The sequence below is a fragment of the Lipophrys pholis genome (assembly GCF_963383615.2).
Source record: "Lipophrys pholis genome assembly, chromosome: 7".
In the NCBI taxonomy this organism is placed as follows: Eukaryota; Metazoa; Chordata; class Actinopteri; order Blenniiformes; family Blenniidae; genus Lipophrys; species Lipophrys pholis.
The window spans coordinates 27,330,640-27,352,123 of record NC_137638.1 but is presented as its reverse complement, the minus strand read 5'-3'; the positions used below and the strand labels follow the sequence as shown (position 1 = coordinate 27,352,123).

At 40.4% G+C, this 21,484-nt stretch overlaps 1 protein-coding gene across 1 annotated transcript; it reads right to left on the bottom strand.

Annotated features, from left to right (window-relative positions):
- Positions 1-183: 183 nt before the first annotated feature.
- On the bottom strand, positions 184-18,017 carry golga3 (golgin A3). Its single transcript, XM_080467688.1, has 24 exons — positions 17,959-18,017; positions 16,425-16,690; positions 14,609-14,890; positions 13,658-13,770; positions 12,580-13,283; positions 12,286-12,394; positions 11,338-11,644; positions 11,034-11,236; positions 10,809-10,946; positions 10,094-10,255; positions 9,638-10,006; positions 9,441-9,518; positions 7,431-7,694; positions 7,248-7,342; positions 6,736-6,952; positions 5,748-5,891; positions 5,426-5,623; positions 5,201-5,317; positions 3,522-3,661; positions 3,266-3,398; positions 2,478-2,600; positions 2,157-2,321; positions 1,399-1,565; positions 184-1,295 (listed from the first exon to the last, which is right to left on the bottom strand). The coding sequence occupies exons 2-24, from the start codon at positions 16,555-16,557 to the stop codon at positions 1,103-1,105; spliced, it is 4,554 nt and encodes a 1,517-aa protein (XP_080323814.1). The 5' UTR covers positions 16,558-16,690; positions 17,959-18,017; the 3' UTR covers positions 184-1,102.
- Between the last annotated feature and the right edge of the window lie 3,467 nt (positions 18,018-21,484).

The window sequence follows — 21,484 nt, the reverse complement described above, 5'->3', positions numbered from 1 at the left end:
GGCTGTCAACTCAAAGTAGTGACTTTTTTTCAGTTTCAATCTTACAAACTTAGAAAGTCAGTTTTGTTTCGACCGTCTGGTGTGCAAAGTCAGTTGTGATAAACGTATTTGATATTAGAATGTCCTTCAGTAAGGATTTGCACACATATACAATAGAACAGAACATTTTTGCACGCTCCCTCAGCAGGAATACACTCATTCACACAGACACTTAGTCCTTTCGGGCATCTCAAAGATTGTTTAAGGCTTCTTCTTCTTCTTCTTTTTTTTTTGCGTACACATTACTGCAGTCCATGCTAACGAACGTAACTGAGATTAATGTTGTATTTTTTTTTTTTTAAAGAGTTCAAGAACCGAGGGTGATATGGTTACATTAAACAAACACTGCATCTTAACATGAGGCGATACCAAAACAAAATGAAACCGCAACGAGAGTGATCGTGTTCCACCACAGGCTGCGTAGAAATCATGTGAATGTGCGACCATGTCAGTTACAGTAGATGAGTGACGTTGACGCATACACAGGCACAGATGAATGGAAGAACAGGTCACAGTCAGCCTGATGGCAGACTCCTGGCTGTTTTTTCTTTTTCTTCTTCACCCCTATTCGCTGAAAATACTTTTTATGATCTCAGCCACTAGAATACAGCATCAAAGCCTTCTGTTTAGCAGTATGAGGATAATCTCTATAAATGACTTGGGAAGGGGGTTTAAAGATGAACTTTAACAGAGATCCCATCTGGATCAGTGATAACTAAAGAATGTGTGTGGGTGTGTGTGTGGAGGGGGTGGGGGTGGGGGTGGGGGGGGGGGGTCCTCTCGGAGAGGCTGTTAAAGATAAACCTTTTTAATTTATCAAATCTAAATAAATAAATGTGACAAAATGCATAACACAAATATGAACAACCGTCAAATAAAAAGGAAAGAATAAAGCTATGGTATATAAAGTATTACTATGAAAAAGCTCCTCTGTGCCGATGGGAGGAATGCCAAATGTTGGCAGCAATCGATTAGAAATGAGAAAGGGAACAGGGGGGCTAAAAAGTGCCTTTGTGGATAAAACTCCACTCTCCCTCTATTGGCCTGAGAAAAAGTTACTTTGTTATGACTGCTGTTGCTCCGCCTCCTTGTTATTTTCCACCGCCGTGTTGTTTAGCACTGCTGATGGTTTGGAGACGTCGTCTTGAGGCTCCAGCTGAGCCAGTCCCTCCTCTGTGTTTGTCCACGAGCCCATTGACTCATGTACTGTGACAGTGTGTTCTTCCATCTGCCTCTGGAGGCTGTCCATCTCCTCTCTGCAAGGAAGCCAGAGAGAAATAAACAGTGTGCCTATTAGCGTTTGGATAACCGGCTTGCAGATGAAAAAGTCTCAGATATTTATTTTAATAAAAGGCGTACTTGAGCAGCCGTAGACAGTTGTGCAGGTTGTTGAGCGGCTCCTTGTTGACGGAGGTCGATGGCTTCAACAGCTCATCCAGCAGAGAGGCAGGCACAGGACAATCTGGGATTTTAACCGGCGTCACTGGGTTGGAGGGGTTCCCCTCACTCTTCAGCTCCATGCGCTGCTGCTCCAACATCATTATAGGGGGACGCGGTCAGTAATTCATCCACAGTGGGCATTTCCTTGTTGGCAGTTTACTAACAGCTCTGACATTTAAAGAGGAGGCGCTGGCGTTGTAAGCATTACTCATCCAGTACAAATTAATGGGTACAACCAGCTGCAGAAAAGCATCGCAGCAAACAGTCTGTGTGAAACGCTAAGATACACTTTGTGGACTTCAGCTGGGAGGTTTTTCAAAGAGAAACAGTTTTTGTTCATCTTTGATATTTTAGGTCTGTGAAATCCATCAGCATTGTTAAATGCATATTAAAACAAATGTAATATCACTGGTCAGTGTTAAAAAGATTAATATAATAAATATTATTCAAATATTAAAAAAGCAACAGATAAATTTTTCACCAAGTGTCAGAGACTAGTTTTCATTCCACCTTTAAATATTTTAGTAATTTTGCATGCCAATCACTAGAATATATGCTTCTGCATGCACAAGGGGTTGTATTCAAACTCACAAGGTTCTTACAATGAGGTGAGAACGACACCGTGCCACACCACAAAGAGAACAGGGGATACAAAATAACACAAACACATGACGTACTTTCCTCAGACGACTCTGTTTGAAGTCCTGTTTCAGTTGCTGGTTCTGCAGCAGGACTGTTTTCATGCTGTTTCTCAGCTCGCCCACTTTGGCCTGCAGCATGAACTTGTCCTTCCTGGTGCTACTCATCTCCTCCTGCACAGACTCCAGCTCCACTTTGATGTTCTGAAACACACAAACACATTATTATGGTTACAAATCATCTGGAAGAAAAAAAAAGGGGGGGATGGAAGCTGCAATAATTTGTGCTGTTGTAAATGTGGCCGCTGTCAAACCAAAGTTCCATAGAAAATCTAAGGTTATGATTAAGAGAAAGCTTGCCTGCAGAGCCATCTGCAGGTTGTCCAGCTCCTGGTGGTGACACTGCTCCATCATCTCCACCTGCTGCTTCTGAGCCTCAATCTCCCTCTGCCGCTGCTCCACCTCCCACTTCAAGTCTTCAACCTGAACGAGTAAAAACATAAAATAAAATACATGTTAGTGTCACTATAATACAAACCAATGACTGTCATTAATATCACTGCAAACAAACAAAAAAATCACTTATTTACCAAGGATATTGGCTTCTAACAAGTAACTCCTCTGTCTGTTTGATTAGTCTTAGAAAGGAAACGCTTTGGAAAAAAAGTCAATATTTGGCAAAAAACATTCTGGTTCAAATTATTCCATTAACTTTGACTGCACAGTCAACAAATTCAAGTGGAATCAGACCATGTGAGGTCACGGTAGTGATAAAAAGCTCTACCTTCTCAAAGCGAAGGGATTACAGCGTCTCTGTGTAAACAGCATCAAACCAGACACAGTCTACGTGTACATCTACGTGGCAATTCTGACAAATGCTGTTGGACTCGTGGCATTACATCACTTTGAACTTCCTGCGGTGTTTTTTAAAAACTGTGGAGGGAGACTGCTGGCTGACCGCTCTGTCACATTGACTCTAGTGGGCGGCTGAGGGCAGTTAAGTGACCTTGTATATGAACAAAGCACTAACTGGTTTAACCGACTAACAATCCTCATGTCAACAAGCAAAGGAAATCCTTTTCTTTGTGAAGATATGATTTACGACCTGAGTAATAAGAAACATTATTAGTCTGGTCCAGTGTTCTTGCCTCTTGGTTGGTGAGGGGTTGTTTGGACAGTTCCTCATCGAGTTGTTTTTGGAGGATCTGGAGTTGTGAGTGAGCCTCTGCCAACTCCTCCTGGAACTTGGAGACCTCCTGAGCATGCTGCTCATCCTGAGCTCTGCAGGGTGACACATTATATTAAAAGTGACTGATGTGCAACTTGTGACAAGTCTGTAACATATTAGATCAAAACTGAAATTTATATCCATTTGCATTTGTCAGAAAAAACAAATATCCATACTGTAGTTTGTGGGCTTCACTCTGCAGAGATTTGACCAAGTCCTCTTTGGCCTGCAGGTCTTTCTTGATCTCGGACAGCTCCAGCATGGCAGCCCTGTAGTGCCGTCTGTTGTGGGCTGCCTCAGCCTTTGCTGCTGCCACCTAAAGGACAGATCACATCATTACAACTGATAGAATAGAAACACTGAAGCGGCTCACGGCTCCTCATCGAATTCACAGATATATTTTTCAATCAATCTGGAAACATTTTATCAAGGAGGACTGTGTGAAGCAAAAACTACGTGAATACATGTAAATTACTCATTCTTAGAAAAATTTAATGGGGAAAAAGGTTAGTAAAGTGTTCAATTGAGTGTGTGGGGTAAATCTGAGAAGGTTCAAATGTAAGTTATTAAAAAAAACCTGTAGAAATCACAAAACCTTGACATAAAGATATATAGAGACATATAGAGAAAAGGTTGTTTTAGAAAAAAATATTAGTTTAGTCCCACTGGGTACTTTGTAAATAATTTAATAAATGTAATATTTAGTGCTGTCAAAAATAACGTGTTAATTTAATAAATTGATTTGAATCGCTTAAGTTGTTCAAAATTCTTTTTTACGTGATTAACGCAGTTTTATTTACTTTTTGTTTTTACACTCCCTTACAGGAGCAGCAGCATGTGCAGCATCTGGGCGCAGCACCGTGACTCCAGAGCAGCACAATACCGAGTGGAATAATATTAGGGCAGAAAGTTTCATTTTAAAGAGTTTCCTGGATTGAGAAAGTGAAAGTCTTTAGTTTTACTTTGTGAAGTCGAATTTAACGACCACAGACGTAATTCTGCAGCAAAACAGCAGGTTGCCTTTTTTCTCCTCTCTCTTCCCCTGGCTCTCCTGTTTACTGTGCGTGTGTGTGTGTGTGTGTGTGTGTGTGTGTGTGTATTACAGTATATTAACAACTTTGTTTCTAGAAATATTCTAATTCTCAAAGTGATGGAGCTGCACTTTAACAAAACTCAGACTTATGTTAGATGTTTATTAATTTCTATATTTACGTTGTTATTATTTTGCTAATCTTGGAGAGAAACAGTTTCATGCAAAGCTAAAAGGACGTTATAAAAATGGTCTTTGAATTTAAATATAGTCTGTGTGTGTTGAGTCGACATTAATTCTGTGGTTTTCCCTGAAGAAATATCCATTACAAGCTTCAGTAGGAAAACAATGCGATTAATCGCAATTAATTACAGAAAATTGTGCAATTAGTTAATTATTTTTTTTAAATCAATTGACAATATTAGTAATATTACAATTAGATTGCTAATATGAGGATAATTATTTCATGTTTACTGAAGATATATGTAAGAAATCGTGCAAAACATTTAGATAAGAGAAAAAAAAAAAAAGGTACAGAAATGATCTTGTACTTTGGTTTTTAAAAAAGCAATTCACTGATTAATTCCTCAGAAGTTTGAATTTCACTGGTGATGGAGATACCACCGAGAGGCCATCTAAACCCAGAACTGTTCTGATTGAGTTATAACTTAAAATGAAACCACGCAGCTCACACGACCCACTGTGGCGATCCCGGGTGGGAGCAGCCAAACACAAACCCTCACTGAGGTCATTCGTAATCTAAAATGCTGTTTCTTCTTACAGGCAAGCAGTAAATATTTCAGATCTGCTGTGATGAGATCATACCTGCTCCTTCAGATCCTTGACTTTGGTTTTCTCTTTCTCCAAAGCATGCTGCAGAGTTTGTACCATCTGTTTCATTTGCTGGTCCTCCTCCTCTTTACGCTTCAGGACAGCTTGAACCTGAAATTACATTTCCATTACTTTATTTCTATTTGCCGCATGTGACAGTAAACAAACACGGTCGATACAGAATATATTACCACTACGAGTTCCAAAGTAATTTCCTACCTGTAAGTTGAGCTGGACGAGATCTGCCTCCCTCTTTGCTAAGGCCGATTCCAAAATGTTGGAGTGTTCCCGCAGTGAATTGTGGGACTGTGCTAATCCAGCGAGTTTTCCCTTTTCATGTTCCAGCTCAAGCGCCAACTTCTTGTTGGCGTCTTCAAGCTTTCTGATGCGCTTCTTGAAGCAACGAGACTCCTGAAGCTGTAAATTTGATTTACTTGTCATGAATACACCAAAGCATGCATGATTTCTGTGACAGTACATATGTTGGTCATGACAGCTTCATGAGAAATAAGCAGCTCCGAGTCCGTAAAAGATAAAATACCTCATCCTCGAGCTCCAGGACCTTCTCCTGGTACTCCTCCAGCTCTGTGGAAGTGAGGTTGATCACTTCCTGCAGCTCTTTCTCGAGCATCGTCTTGCTGCTGGTCACAACCTGCAGCTCAGCCTGGAGAGTCTCAACTTTCTCCTAGAATATACAAAGTGTGGATTTCAGTGTGTGGGGCAGCAACTGCACTCATATTTTACAGCAAACGGGGGAAAACAGAAAATTAAACGTTTTGTTTCCGTGGTAAAACTAATAAATAAAGTGTATCCCATCAGTTGTGATTCCGATCACTCCAGTTCAGGTGCTAACAGTCAACAGAGATGAGAAATCTCAAGTGAACTCCAAAGCACCATCAAACACTGAACTCGCTTTAGAATTGTGCCTTTCCACAAGTATCATTCTTCTTAAATATAAAAGAATCTGTATTTTTGCTTAGTTTTTAATCAGACATCAAAAATGACATTTCCAAATGAAATGACTAAAACATGACACTCAATTTAGCAAACTTCATTTCACATTTGTTTAATCCTGGTGGAGCCACAATACAACAATAATACGACATTGGCTTTGTGGCTAAATGGGGTTTTCCAATTTAGAGTTTTGTCGGAGATTTGTAAATGTGGCAGCAGAGTGGTCGTTGAAGTTTTGGTCTTCCAAACGCAGCATTTAATATTTTAAAGTATTTCCAAGCACGACGGGCGGCGGATCTGATGTTTGAGACCGTATTTTCACAACGATTGAGTGGAAACTGCATCACTGTTGCATTTTCAGAAACAACTGCAGTAATGTGGGTTTAAAAACAAACATTTTCCTCATTTGCACAGATCAGTGCACTTCAAAAAAGTTCCACTCTTCACAATAACTCAGTAATTTAAACCACCACTGTTGTTTCAGCAAACCTCTGAAAGGCAACGGAAGTTTGCAGAATTTCAGTGGAAAACATTACTTTGTTAAAAGGGCCTTGACTGGCAGCTCGTTGCTTTACCTGGAGAGCCAGGCTGTTTCCCCCATCTGACACCTGAGCTTTGAGTTTGACCAGCTCGGCCTCGGTGGTCTCTTTGTCCATCAGAGCCTCTTGGAGCCTCCTGCTCAGAATGCCCACGGCGTTCTCGTAGGCCTTGTGTTTGGCCTTCATCTCCTTCTGAGCACTGGTCAAATCCGTCCCCAGTCTCTTCATGCGCACTTTCTGCTCCGAGATGGCCCTGTGTTCATGGACATCAGAATTAATGTTGATGAATCACACAGGAACACAAGATGTCAGTGTGCATCAGAGAAATACCACATTTTGTTTTCATGTTCAGTGTTATAAAATGGGTAGATGCACTTCTTATAACCACATGTACTGACTCATAATAGTGTTTGGCAATCAGACATTGTATAAGCATTGTCCCATATTTATGTTTATAAATAGCGCACAAAAGCTGAATTCTGCAACACGGTCCAAGTCACTGTGGCTAGAATGATTAAAACTCCTCCAATCTCCAAAGCGTGACTCACTTTTTCGCTTCTGCCTCCATCTGTTCCACCTGTTTCCTCAAACCCTCATTGTCCTGTGTCACTGCCGCGAGCTGGTTCTGATCAAACTGCAGCGACTGGGATGGGAGGAAAACCAAACATGTCTCATTACAAAACAAAATGGGAGCATATAATGCAAGGTATTTACAGAGATCTCACCAATACCTGAATCTGGGTTTCCAGCTGATCCCTTTCTGTCTGAATGGCCTGCAGATGGGCTTCCATGTTGCTCATCTGCTCCTGGACTCTCACCACCTCCTTCTGCAGCCGAGCCTGCTCGAGTTCTGCCTTCTGCTTCTCCCCCTGAGAGCTTATCAGCTCCTGCTTCAAGTCCTTCACCTCAGCCAACAGACGCTTCTTGGTGGACTTGAGCTCGCTGATCAGCTGGTCTTTGGAGCTGGCATCCCGGCGGTACGCTTCCACCATCACCTGCGAAGACAACAACATTGTGATCTGAATGGACCGTTCCCGGAGAACACTAATGAAGTCTTTCCTTGCTCACATTTTGCCTCGACTGAAACGGTGGGAAATAGATTTTTCATAGACTGCAGGAGCGAGGGCTGGAACAGGATCTAAATCCCACACTGCATCATTGCTACGGTTGAGTGACACATTTTAACTGAAGCAAAACTTGATATGCATACTCAGTTGTATGGGCCTTTTCTTCACTCTTCAAATTTGCCTTTTCTTGAAACTCGCATGTATAAAAACTAAAATATTTCAGAAACCCTTTAAAGGAAAGCTGCAGTGCATTGTTGGCTTTTCTGCAGGCAGACCATATCAAATCTTGAATTTATTAAAATAATTCATTCAATTTTAATCAATGTATAGCAACAGGACTGTGGTGTGCCATGTATGTATTGTGCATTAAAAAATGAAATCCGATAGCATTTTTATGAGAGGAGTGAATGTTTTTGCTCAGTTCTAAGTTTGAAACAGCCAGAGGAGCTGCACACTTTCCTTTGACCAATACTGACAGTACCTCGTTTTACTTTATTCATAGCACCACATGCACATTAAACCTTTTATTGAGCGGTCACTAAGACGCTTGAAAGTGAAAAACTTTTACTTTGGGGACTTTTTAAAAGGACATTGTAAGGAAAAAGTAACAAAATTAAAAAATAAGTTACCATTTATCTGTGATAACATCTGTCAGAAAAAGCACAGTTTAAAATTATTTCACACTGGACGTCTGTAAAAGGTTATAAATCCATTTTGACACATTATTAACTACTTCTGTCCGACATCATAATGCATTATTTGCAACAAAAATACACTCAAAATGATTACATAAATGTCCATTATGACATGTTTTATGGGTATTGTGATTAAATATGGTGTCACATTGTTTCACATTTTATCAATAATAAATATAAAAGCATTGATCTGGTGACCCTGTGCACCAACAGCAAGGAGCAGAGAGACAAAATAAATCGCTGTGTGTCAATAGATTAATATGTTTGAGGCAGAAATGTCATGCATTGTCATTAAGAAAATTATTTTATTTTCTATTTTTATTAATTTGGAAAATAATATTTTGAACATAACAAAATATTTGTTCATGTCGTCTGTGTTTGTCAGTGACTCATCTTTGTTAGTTTGGAAGAAACAGGAAGAAATGAGGAAGCTACCATATACTGGTCCTATAAAGGGTTAATAAGTAATTCCTCATACAAAAGGATCTGAATCATCAGAAACTTCCAATTTTTGCCGTTCCTTCAGATGTAGCATACGTCATTCACTAGATTTAATGGTTTGTAGGAGCAATCCAAACTGAATTTGATGAAGCGAGGTGGTGGTTAATGCACGAGTATAAATAGAGTTTACAGAAACTCAGTCCTTGACAGAGATACAATACAGTTCTTGTGTCTGTCAGTTTGTCAATTAACTCCACTCTGGTCGTGACAGCCTGTCGATGCAACATAAAGCAGCAGCCACCATTTTCAGTCCAATGAGGCGTGTCTCCCAGCACTTCGGGCTTTCTTCAGAAAATCTGACAGCCATCAGGCTCTACAAAGCCTCCTCCTACGGCAGCGGCAGCCTCAGCCGGGAGATTTCTGCCAAGTGCTTTTAAATGTAAGTAAAGTCTTCACAGGCTCGACTTCTCCGGAGTTCTCACCGGCTTTACTGACTGACGGGAAGCTGTGAAGAAACAGAAAGGGAGAGATGTCTTACCTTTTGTTGCAGGAACTGTTCTTTTAACTTCTGGGCTTGTTTCTTCAGGGAGTTATTTTCTTGTTGTAGAGTTTCAATCTGTGAAGTATTGAAATACACATTGTTCAGGATTACCAAAATGTACACGCAGATCATATGTTGTCATCCATTTTTAAACCATGAGTGAAAAATAATTCCCCACGTGTGCATTCTCGCACCTGACTGGCTTTGACTTGAACCTCTTGTCGGAGCTGATCCAACACGTCTGAAGCCACCAGCACATCCTCCCCGAGCCGCTCGGCACCTTCGTCCAGTTGGCTCTTGTCTGCCCGGGCGGCTTCCAGCGCCACCTCCAGGACAATCTTCTCATTCTGCAGATACTGGATGTTGTCGTCCTTGGCGCTGCTTTCTGTCTGCAGCTCGGCCAGCTGGGCCTCCAGCTCCAGGTACCGGGCCTCCAGCTGGTTGATGGACTGCTCTTTGGTGTGCAGATTCTCCTGAGTGGTTGTCAGCTGGCGCATCAGCTCCAGATGTTCGTTCTGAAGTGACTGTAGCTGCAAGTCCTTCTGGGACAGGGTCAGTCTTGCCTAGGAGAGACACGAAATGACAGTCCTGCAAATGTTCTCACACCCCTGCAACACTGGCAATATGTTAGTTACATTTGGCTTGATTACCTGCTCCAATTCCCTTTCCAGGGTGCTGGCTGTGTTGGCCAGTTTAATTAATTGATCTCGCTCTTCTTCGAACTCCTCCAGTTTGTGCTGCAGGTCATCTTCAACCATGGACTTTGCATCCTGAATTTGCTTGTAAGCGGCTTCCTGAGTCATCATGTCGGCCTATGTCACAGACGGTGTACGATTATTAAACATCTCATCGCACCAGGTTCAAATGTGTTCTTTACATCCAATGTCTGGACACGTTTAAATCTCATCTTAAAACTCATCTTGTTTAAAAACTCACTTTTTAAACAAGCATATTCATTTCAAACAATGTCAGTCTGCTGCAAATGCCTGAATGTTTCTTTTAAACTGCATTTTTAACATGTGTACTATACAGTGAACTTGAGTGTACTGAAAAGCACTGATAAATAAAATGTATTATTGTAATTATTTTTTTAAATTCACTCGTTTGATTGGGGGAAAAAAAATTAATAAAATGTATGTACCTCCATGCACTCATACCAAGGGAAACATTTGAGATCATCATTATTTATAGGTTATTTCACTGGTCTGGCCCTCTTTGGATGAAATTGTGCTAAAATGAGTTGGACACCCTTTTCTTGAAATAGATGTGAAATTGTTTATTACAAAATTATTTCCATGTATCATTGAGATTTAACAGTCAAATCTAGAGACTGGACATTTAGGAATGAATGATAGAGAATTATACCTCAATGCTCTGCAGCTGAACTGCAATACGTTCTTTTTCTTTGATGGAGCGATGTTGGGTCTCTGTGAGTTGATGCGACAGGGTTACATTTTCCAACTTGAGATGCTCCAATACACCGATCTGAGTCATCTGTCCAGTCTGATGAGGAAGAAAATATAAATAAGCACTGAGGATGACTTCTCTTAGTCACAGTGTGTAATCTGACAATATCAGAATCAACCTTACCTGCATGTTGGCCATTTCGCCCTGCAGTCTGACTCTGGCCTCCTGGGCCACAGCCAGCTGCTGCTGGTACCACTGTCTGACCTGCTGCAGTGAATCAATCTCAGCCTGAGAGGTCTTTAGTCGGCTCTGCAGGGTGCTGCGCTCCAGCTGCACCTGCTGAAGCTGGCTGTGAAGACTACCCATCTGCTGCCGCAACTCCTGAACTGCAAAAGTTCAAAATCAACACAGCCCGTTAATAAAAATAATCAATCAATGGGGTGACTTTATCCAGTCGCTTTCAGCTCTGTGGTTCTTCACCACTTACCTGCGGTGTCCCTTGAGGTCACCGTGTTTTGCATCTCCTCCACCTTCCCCATCAGCCTGTTGTATTGCTCTTCAGCAACCTTCAGGTCATTGCTCAGAGAAGCCAGACTGGCGTTCTTGCTCTCCAGGCTTCCCTGGAGCTCCACCATGGCTCTCTCTAGCTGGCCGCAGTTCTGACGTAGTGTGCCAACCTCGGAGGTGAGGGCGCTCTGCTTCTGCTGGCTGACTTGAGCGTCTTCCTTTTTAGCCTGCAGCTGAGCATTCACTGTGGCAAGCTGTGCTTGTAGCTCAGTTTTCTCCTTGAGAGCCTGGAGGCAGAGACATGTTGTTCAGCAATCTCTCTCGAATATTGTGGAGTTTTATTAACGTCCTACTCGGGTGATTTATAGCCATTAGGCTAAATTCTAATGAAGGTTTAATCACAACTTCAAATTAGAGGCCAGAGAAGCTGAATTTTTAGGTTAAAAGACAATAACTACATATTATTACAGGTATATTTTAATAGGGTAATTGGTGGTTCTAAAAATTCCCGGTGTGGATGTAAGCATGTCTAACTGTTTCTCTGTGTTTGCTCTGGGATGTACTTGGGACGTGAACTGTCCAGGGTGTAGCCTGTCTTCATCCACAGACAGCTTTGACAAGCTCCAGCAATGAAGCGGATCTGCTCTTAAAGTCTTAAAGTCTATCGCTGTATCCTGTTTCTCCCTCCATCTCCCCTGCATCGCTTTCTTTTGCAATATTTTTCACATCATTTGTATGCATTAGTTCAACATGGCTTTAATTAATCAGTCATTAGAAGGTGTAACTTACAGCCGATGATTAAAATGCAAAGTAGTTAGCGGGAAAGCCATTTGGTATGTTCTTTCATTTTAATAGAACGTGAACGGAGTGAATGTGAGCTGTCTGCAGAAAAAGGACAAAAGATAGGATGAAATGTGTTTTACATTACCTGATTGGCTTCAGATGACAAGGACTCCAGCTGGCCTTCAAGTCTCATTTTCTCTTTAAGCACCTGAAGCATTTCATCGTGTCCCATCACGGAACTCTCCAAAGAAACACTGAAACAAAAATAAATTAAAAAAGAGCATTACTTCAAATATTTAGTATAATTCAAATTCACAAGATTTATCACAAAACCAGTACATTTACACCCACAAGTACTATTGCAAAACTCAGACATTTTGAAATGATTAGAGATCAAATGCATTCAGATATTCATCCTTCATGGTAAACTAATAAATACCTGCTGGAGAAACTGTCCCTGCGGCTGCGAGGCTCTGCCGTCCCCTCTCTCTCCTGCTCTAGTTCCAGCAGGTGCTGCTCCTCACTGGCTGCCTGCAGCACTTCCTGTAGAGAAGGGAACTGTCCCATGGCCTCAGGGGCAATTTCCCTCCCGTCCACCGTGTACGGTCCCCGCTGCCTTTCCACTGCTGCAGAGAGCGTGGCGTAGGTCCCTCTAGTCGACATGCTGCTGTAGGAAGAGCTGTCACTGTCGTTGCCGTCGTTCCCCCTCGCTCCCGTTTCGCTGCCGTCAATTTCTGACACGTTGTCCCTGAGCTGTGCCTCGGTCTCGCAGGTGCTGCCCTCTGACATCACACCGACTTCAGACAATGTGGATACAGAGCTGGTGGTGGACTGGAGGGAGTTCATGCTGCCATCTGCAGACTTCACACCCCCTCCACCGCCTCCACCTCCTCCATCACTCTCAGGAGTCTTATAGTCAGCTAAGGAGTGGATCTTGTTGGGACGGGGTGACCTGGATTTCTTTTCCTTGGAAGGGGGAATTCCAAGGCTTCCCAGTTTGGGACCACGTGGGACGCTGGTCCTCAGGAATGAATACTCCTTGGTCAAGGCAAGAGTGTTTGCCCGGGGCAGGGCCTCAGGATGCAGCATGAGCTCTGGATCCAGGGTACTGAACGGTCGGGTCTTGGCGGTGGTGCGGTGAGACTGAATAAAAGAGAAGGAAGGCTCAAAGGTCACAGTGGAAGCAACTCAAGCTTGATTCGAATAAAACAGATCAGACATGTCGGGCTTCACACTCAGAAGAGCGGAACTTGCTCACATACATACTATTATGAGACCGTGGTATCGGTAATAGTTAAACTCTCAACTGATCCGGTTAAACTTTGACTAAGAACATGAGCAGCATGTTTACTTTAAATGTCCATAACTTACTACTCAGTATTGGAAACACTCTGACAGAGAAAGAGAAAGTAGTCGAGAACATACAAGGATTTTGAGGGCACATAGAGGGTTCAATCATTACGTTAAGAGATAAATACAATCATCCATAACCTGAACATGTCTGTTTATTCACTCACTCTCTCCTTATGCCTCTGCACTCTATACTGTTTGAGTTGCTCCTCCAAACGACGCCGGGCCTCCAGGCGAATCTTCTCCTCATTCTCCATCTCAAGCGAAGGCTTCTCGTTGGCTGAAAGGAGGTAACGTTAGGACAAACAGAAGATCGCTCCACACCAACACAAACACCTCCACCAAATCACAATATTTACACCACGTCGTATTTAATGATCACAAAAGCTTCATTCTGGCAATGAGCCTGGCGTTGCCTTACTGATTCAGTGTAGATTTGTGAATGACAGAAGTCACAATATGCTCCTGAAACATTCATCTGATAGGAAGTGAGGATTTATAGTGTGCACGTGGATCATTTTACATGATAATCCATGACATGTTTCCCAGTTTTTATTACATAAAGTGTTTACCTCACCCGTGCCTGCATAAGCTTTGCAGCTTCCAGAAACTCATCAAACGGATGCACACTGAATCAGTCATATTCATGAGCCATCATTAACAGTACTTTATGTAAATTCTCAACTTGGGACTATATATATATAATGTCAGTGGGAGTAGTTGCTTGAAAGCAACAGACCAGTTTGTGTATTGCCTATAATAACCTCATAGCTATGAATGAGGCAAGTGTGCCAAACTTTGAAAAAACCCACTGAAAACACCATGACAGAGGGTTAGTTCCAAAAAAGCAGCCATTAGCCCATACAGTGTTCAAAATCAAACACCAATGCCAGTCAAATCAAGCAATCAAAACAGCCCATGGCAGCTATAGAAATTAGGTAGTCTCAAACATCTAAAAGAAAATCTCATTGAATCCTTCAGCTGAGGTTAGACACACACATGGATGTTAAATAAAAAGACGTGTGCACAAATCCATAAACCAAGACATTCCACAGCAAATGAGGTTAAATACAGAGGGCAATAGAGGGGGCATTCACTCCACATAAATTTATGCTTACACAGTTCAGTCTCCTGCATAGGCATACTGAGTTTGAGAGACTGCAATGCATCACCCTTGTGACCCGTGACCTCAGCACTATCCCCCTCAGACTTCTCTAGCATCATGGGTTGATAAGCAGCCACACCTGAGGAGGGCTCTTGGGTTTGGGAGTTGACGGGTGAGCTGATGCTCTGGGGAGGAGTTTCTAAAGCCAGGGACCCATTAACAAGGGTGTCCCCGGCCGCAGCGAGGCCCGCTGCCAGTCCATTTCCATTAGGCATCGCATCTGAGCTGACAGGACCTGAGAGAACAAGAGAAGCAGGAAGGAATGCACAAAGGGATGTGCAAATAAGTCACGGTAATCTCTTACTGAAATGTCAGGGCACATGCAGTTCTCTCGGCAAACTGGCTGATCAACTTCTTCAAGCAACACTGGAAACATTTATGTAACACTTGGTTCCTAAAGCATCCCTTCACTTGTATGTACAGTCGTCTTGCAGCAATGATTACAAAGACGGATCATCTTCAGAAAATCAAACATTTAAATGACTGTTAGACAATTTTAGGATTGTGATTTTGGTCACAGTGATCCACACCGGAATGCAATCAGTGTGGGTGGGGGGACTTATGAAGAGCAGGCTTTTCTCGCTCTGTGTTTGCAAAACCTTCAGTTTGCCATTTTGATAGTGCGTGAAAATGTACGAGGGGAAGTAAATGAGGTTTTCTTTGTTTTTTTTTTCTGTGCTAGGACTTTGTTATTAGAATTAATGAATTTTTTCATGTATTTGTGGGCGCCATTTTTATTTATCCATTATTTTTATGGACCCAGTGGGATGCTTTGAGATATGCCTTCTCATAATCTCCTTTCAGATTCTAGAGGAGACGGACGAGAGGATTTCTGTGTTAAAGAATTGGGCAGGACTTAATTATTTTCTAAATTAGCAAACCCAGGTTTTTTAGTGTGACTTCTGTAATTTAACCTGTCGGCTTCAAACAAGAGGTGACTACATCAAACACAATTGCTACAATTTTTTTTCCCCTAAACTTAAAACGTGGTTGGTAAAGTTTCCATAAATGTTTTTCTCACTGGCTGTTGTGGTGAGGGTGCAGTTAGAAAAGGGTGAGTCATTCACGTCTGTGCACCCACCAAAGTTTAACGAAATGTTTAGTTCAGATTTTGAAAATGTCTTTTTCACCCCTTGAAAACTGATGGAAGCTATAAGAATGGATATTATTGATCAAAACTCAAGAAGCCACACAAACGAAATCATGATGTCGCAGGGGAGTTTTCCCTGTGAAAGCAGCCTCATCGTCACATTTGCTTTTTTTAAAGTTTACTATGGAAGGATGCTTGATCAAATATATAAGATTAATTTAAATCACTACTTCTAAATGAAAATAGATACCAAAGTTTTTTAACTTCCTAGGGCTTCTGCACTGCAGTTTTTCTCTGGTTGATGACCGATTAAAATTCAGTCTAGTATTATAGACATTAGTTCAATGACCCATGTAACATTGAGCTTTGTGGTACCCGACGAAATAGGTCATCCATAGCAGAATACAAGTATTGGATAAAAGACAACACTAGTAATGTGCATTAACTGGGAAGAACATTGAAGATCACAAGGCAGAGTTGAGTACAGCAGACTGAAGGAATGCATGCTCCACATATCATAAAGGTCATATATATATAAAACAAAAGATAATTTTTTTTTTACTCTTTCAAATCCAAGCACACAGCTCTCCGTCAATGCTTTTAATGTGACCCAATATATCCACATACTAATAAGTTGTTCAAAATAATCATATCCAATAAAATCATTATCAGCACTCACCATTATGAAGAACCCCTTTTGTGAGTTGTGTGGTTTCCAGTCCTTGTTTCAGTGGTGTTTCATGATCCACAATATGGGCTTCATTCTCTTTGGATAATACAGTGTGGCCTTCTTGATGAGCAATAGTCTCCATCTGAGCCAATTGGTTAGTACTTATTTCTTGATGTGACAGTCACAGGTGAAAACTTGGGGAAAAAAAGTGTCGTGTTAGACCATCTTCTGAGGGAGGAAGCCAGCTGGGAACATGTCAGAGTCCGGGAGCGAGTCTGAATGCAGACAACAACATAAACATCCAGTTTAGGAAGCATCCAAAGGCCTTGTGTGTAGATTACAACACTTGCAAAGATCAACACAACATAAGGAGTCGTAGCTTCTCACTACAAACCCGTTTCAGGAACTAATAACGTTACGCAACAACACACTCAGCTTCAATAGCACAAGCTAAACTCAGGGGTTAAAAGCCTGGCTTGGAAGCTAAGTGGATTGTCTCACGTTAAATATACCCTCACTGGCTACTTCACTAGTTGTACCATCTAACGTAAATTCTGCCTTTATTGAAGCTGAATAAAAGAGGATGAACTCACTGTATGATCATTTTAAGTTTGTAGTTTTATGTCTGGCTGAGCTGAAAGTTGTTTGACATTCAAACCTTGTCATAAATGTCAACTGAACAGCTAAAGCATTGCAAGCATTCCTGAATAGCGTGCATTAAAGCATAATACTGTGCAATAAATGTAGACTTTCAGTCAAAATTGTAAAAGCAACTGCACTATGTTGCTCGTCTTTATTATCTGTAAAGGATTGGCGGCAAGAAACTGATTTACATCTTGCATCAAATCAACAATAGACACAGCTTATCCTTCACGCCGTTTTATTGCGAAAGAGGAAGATTTATTGAATTTTGATGAGGTAAAACTGAAGCATGCTTATACAATGAGCAGATTTATTTTAGTCAAGCCCCCAAATGCATCAGAAGAATTTAACGTCGGGTCTCTTTATTTTCTATTTACTGCCATTTGCTTTAGAAGCAGTGACAGTGGTATTTTTCAAAGCGCCTCGGTGTGTCTTGTCAGATAATTTCGATATGCTGGCCGCAACTTTGATTTTAAACGTTAATATTTTATTGGTATGTAGTGCTGCGAGTATTGCTATCGGTTTACTTCTGCTGAGCTCGGGTCTAAACAAAAGGGTGTCACTTAGAAACGTGAACATAACTCCCGTTCGCTAGTGTTAACATGACTGGTTTGTTTCACTGCACCAACATCAGTCAGATTAATAAGAATATAGACGGACAACAGTGGCTAGCGATGCTAACGAGACAGCTAACTAGCCCGATGTGTTTGTGACGGGACCTGTCAAGCTAAACGTGCTAAGTCGTTAGCTCAAGCAGCCAGCGCTACAAAAGGAAAGAGTCCTCTACTATTTGAACTGAATAAAATTATAACTCACAATCTTGTAAGCACGTTGCAAACCCCGTGGGTAAACTGTTTAATGACATTATCAGTAGAAGCTGATAAAGACAACAAACACTCACCTTTTTTCCCCGAGCTTCGCCTTTTACTACGTGGCTGTTTGGGTTCCGTCCCTAAACTTGTCCGACTGGAAACAACAGAGGACGCACACGGTTTACCGTCTGCAGGAAGACACGAAGCTTCAGCGGAGCGTCTGCTGTCGACACTCACTAAATCTGTAATTTAACCAGTAAAACTAAGAAACAGATCACATTAATGAGCGTGATGACGGAAATGCATATGCCAATCACAGGTTTACTACATGGGCTACGTTACAGACCGGATGTGGTTCAGCGCTTCAATCTTGTGGTCAAAGAGCTGCGCCCTCATTTCCAAACATGCAGCAAAAATATGCAGCAGCTGATGCCACGAAATGTGTCCCACACGCTGCTGACGCCTGCTTATTAACATACAATGCACACACCCCAGCATATGATTTAATATTGGCATCATGACTTAATATAATATAATCATCACTGCTTAAAATAATGAGATTACCCATAGAGGATTTCAGTTAAGCTGTATCATTGAGCCCTTTTCATACATAATGTACGAGTATGGACTGGACATAATGAGTTCCTATGTGACCAGGCATAATTTAACACTCATAATAGTTGCTTTTGGTTCAATATATTATTGGACTAATCAATAAATAAAAAATAAAATAATATTTTTTTTCAATATATGTTTATATATTTTTTTAAATAACCAAATAAATAAGTAATAGTGATGCACAGTCCTCAGCTGTGTGTCATGACTGACTATCAAATATTGTGGTAATATTGTGTGGACTTTTTGAAAGCATTTCATGGAGCATTATATTTTTATCCAACATTTTACTTATAAAAACAAAGGACGCAGAGTTACATTTCAACATGAACCATATAATTGATATTTTTTACATAGATAACCTATATTCCAAATAAACGTGCACATAAATATCTTAATTTGCCATTTGACAAGGAAGCACCAGCCTTTCAGAGCATTTAAAGTTGACATAATTGCGTCAGTAAGAATAATAATCATAGTTTGTTTTCAATGCTCAGTTTGAGATCATTATGGTTGGACTATTATTTAGAAAACCCCCTAAATGTTTGATTTATAAGAAGGGACATGGACATGACACTGAGCACTGGGATCAGGTCGTAAACCTAAGCCACAGGATTTACTATCATTGACAAGGCCACTGCATTACTGGTGCTGATATACACAGCTCAATAGCTGGGACCCACAATACAACTGTTAAATGCATAAAACAATATCAAGATAGCACATAAATCTCCAGAAACAAGAATGTAATTAGTACATTCTAATAAATCCATAATCACACTTATACACATTGTCATATATAAATGACAATTCATTCGATATTGTAATATTCAGGACACAGAATGTTTATAGAGACATCATATTCCAGTGTGGTCACAAGAGCTCCACCAGATTTCAACTGCTTTGTCGCCATCTGTTGGTAGTACTGAGAATGACACGATACATACGTAAACCAGATTGGAGAGAGTAAACCTCAAAGTAAACTTCACCTGAACAACTTAAAAAAGTACATCCAGCAGAAAAAAAATTAATGAGGAGTATTTAACCATGTAAGGTTTTACAAGTGACCATCTCCAGTATTGCTTATCATCCTCACTCTTTGAAACAAGATTTCAAATACACTAGAATGACATTAAAGTGATGTATGTAATGATAGTGAGGGATGACCATCTAGCAGACTGACTTATCTCATTTATGTTTATCTACAAGCTTATTTTAGTTGGGCAGTGAGAAAACAACACAGTAAATGTATCTGCATCTGTTGCTCTCTCGGAAAAAAGAACAGGATTTAGCGTAAAATAGAAACTTGGTTCTTTATGTGGGTAATTTGCTTATGTCATGTTGCTGAACAGAAGCAACAGTTTGTCATCCGCCTGAGTCTGAGAATGCTATTTAAACCTCTTGACAAGTGTCTGGATTGATTGTACTGCTAATTCTAAATTAAGGTTGTTATCATAACAATTGTGTCCCTTCTGAACCCATCAAAATGACAAATAATTCCTTTAGATGGCATCATGATATGGAATGAACCATGAACAAGGTGTGTGAATACTTGAACTTCTCGTTGATGAATAAATCTGTGGAAAAATAAGATACAACAAAAAAATAAATAAAAAATGTTTTAACATGCTGTAATCCTTTTTGCCAAGTGGGACATTTGGAAAGTAATTTAAGGACCTTTGAAAAGTTTTCCTTGTTTATTTTGTGTCTTTAAAAAGTCATTAGGAACATTATATATCATTTATGTACAAATTACACATATATCTATATTAAATGTATTGGAATGTGTGAAACGGATTAAATCCCACGTCATTTATTCCTTAACACTGCTTCTTGGTGTGATAGATTTCCCTCAAGATATTTGTAAAATATTACACAGTAAATTTTCACAAGCAATGGAGATGAGGTGCCCTTGGCTGCCACCACTTAAAGTGCTGCATTACTCCCTAAAAAATATTCATTATAGTTTGAGAGACTATAAATTGGCTTGTATGTAAAGTGAATATGTGCAATACACACAATGGAGAAATACATAGACCCAACCACAGGTTCTGGTTCTGATCCTGGAGCTGATCCCAGCTGAAGGGATTGTGAGAGAAACTCCATGCGCACACAGGGTGAACATGCAAACACAAACCTTGACAGTCAAGTTACTTATTTATACTCTAAATGCATACTTTTGTACTGTGAAGAAACTGCAGCACCTCGTGAAACACACATAAGCACGGGGAGAACATACAACGTTTGTACACAAATTCTCCCGAGTCTGGACTTGTACTGGAGGTTTTTTCTCTATGAGGCGAACACTAATTATTACGACACTGTGCAACCCCACGTCTGTAAAAATAGAGAAAATATGACAACAAATACCAGTCTTGTAATTATTCTCATCATTCCAATATTTAACTTGTGCCAGAAGCAGCTTTCCCAATGATAGATAGATAGATAGATAGATAGATAGATAGATAGATAGATAGATAGATAGATAGATAGATAGATAGATAGATAGATAGATAGATAGATAGATAGAAAGATAGATAGAAAGATAGATAGAAAGATAGATAGATAGATAGATAGATAGATAGATACATTTTTGTAGGTTTTGAATTAATTTGTATCTCCTTTTCCTTGTTCATGAGTCGCTTATCAATGTTTGTGTGATTCTGTCTTTACAGTTATTATTCTCATATTTGAGTATCAGTTTAGTTTAGTTATTGATATTTACCTTGTTTAATCATGAATATATTAAGTGTGTTTCCTCACTAGAAATGGAAAAAATGTGCGTAGTGAAATGAAACTTGTGTGCGTTTGACCATGCCCACGCAAAATGTCTTCTTTTTTTTTTAAACTATTTGTGAGAAGTAAGCAAATGATGCATTGTATTTGTATGAAAAGTGAGATGGAAATAAAGACTTTGCTGATTATTTGATTGATCATAAAAAAATAAGTTAAAACAATACTACCAATAACAATATGATTAAAACAGACAAAATAAGTCAA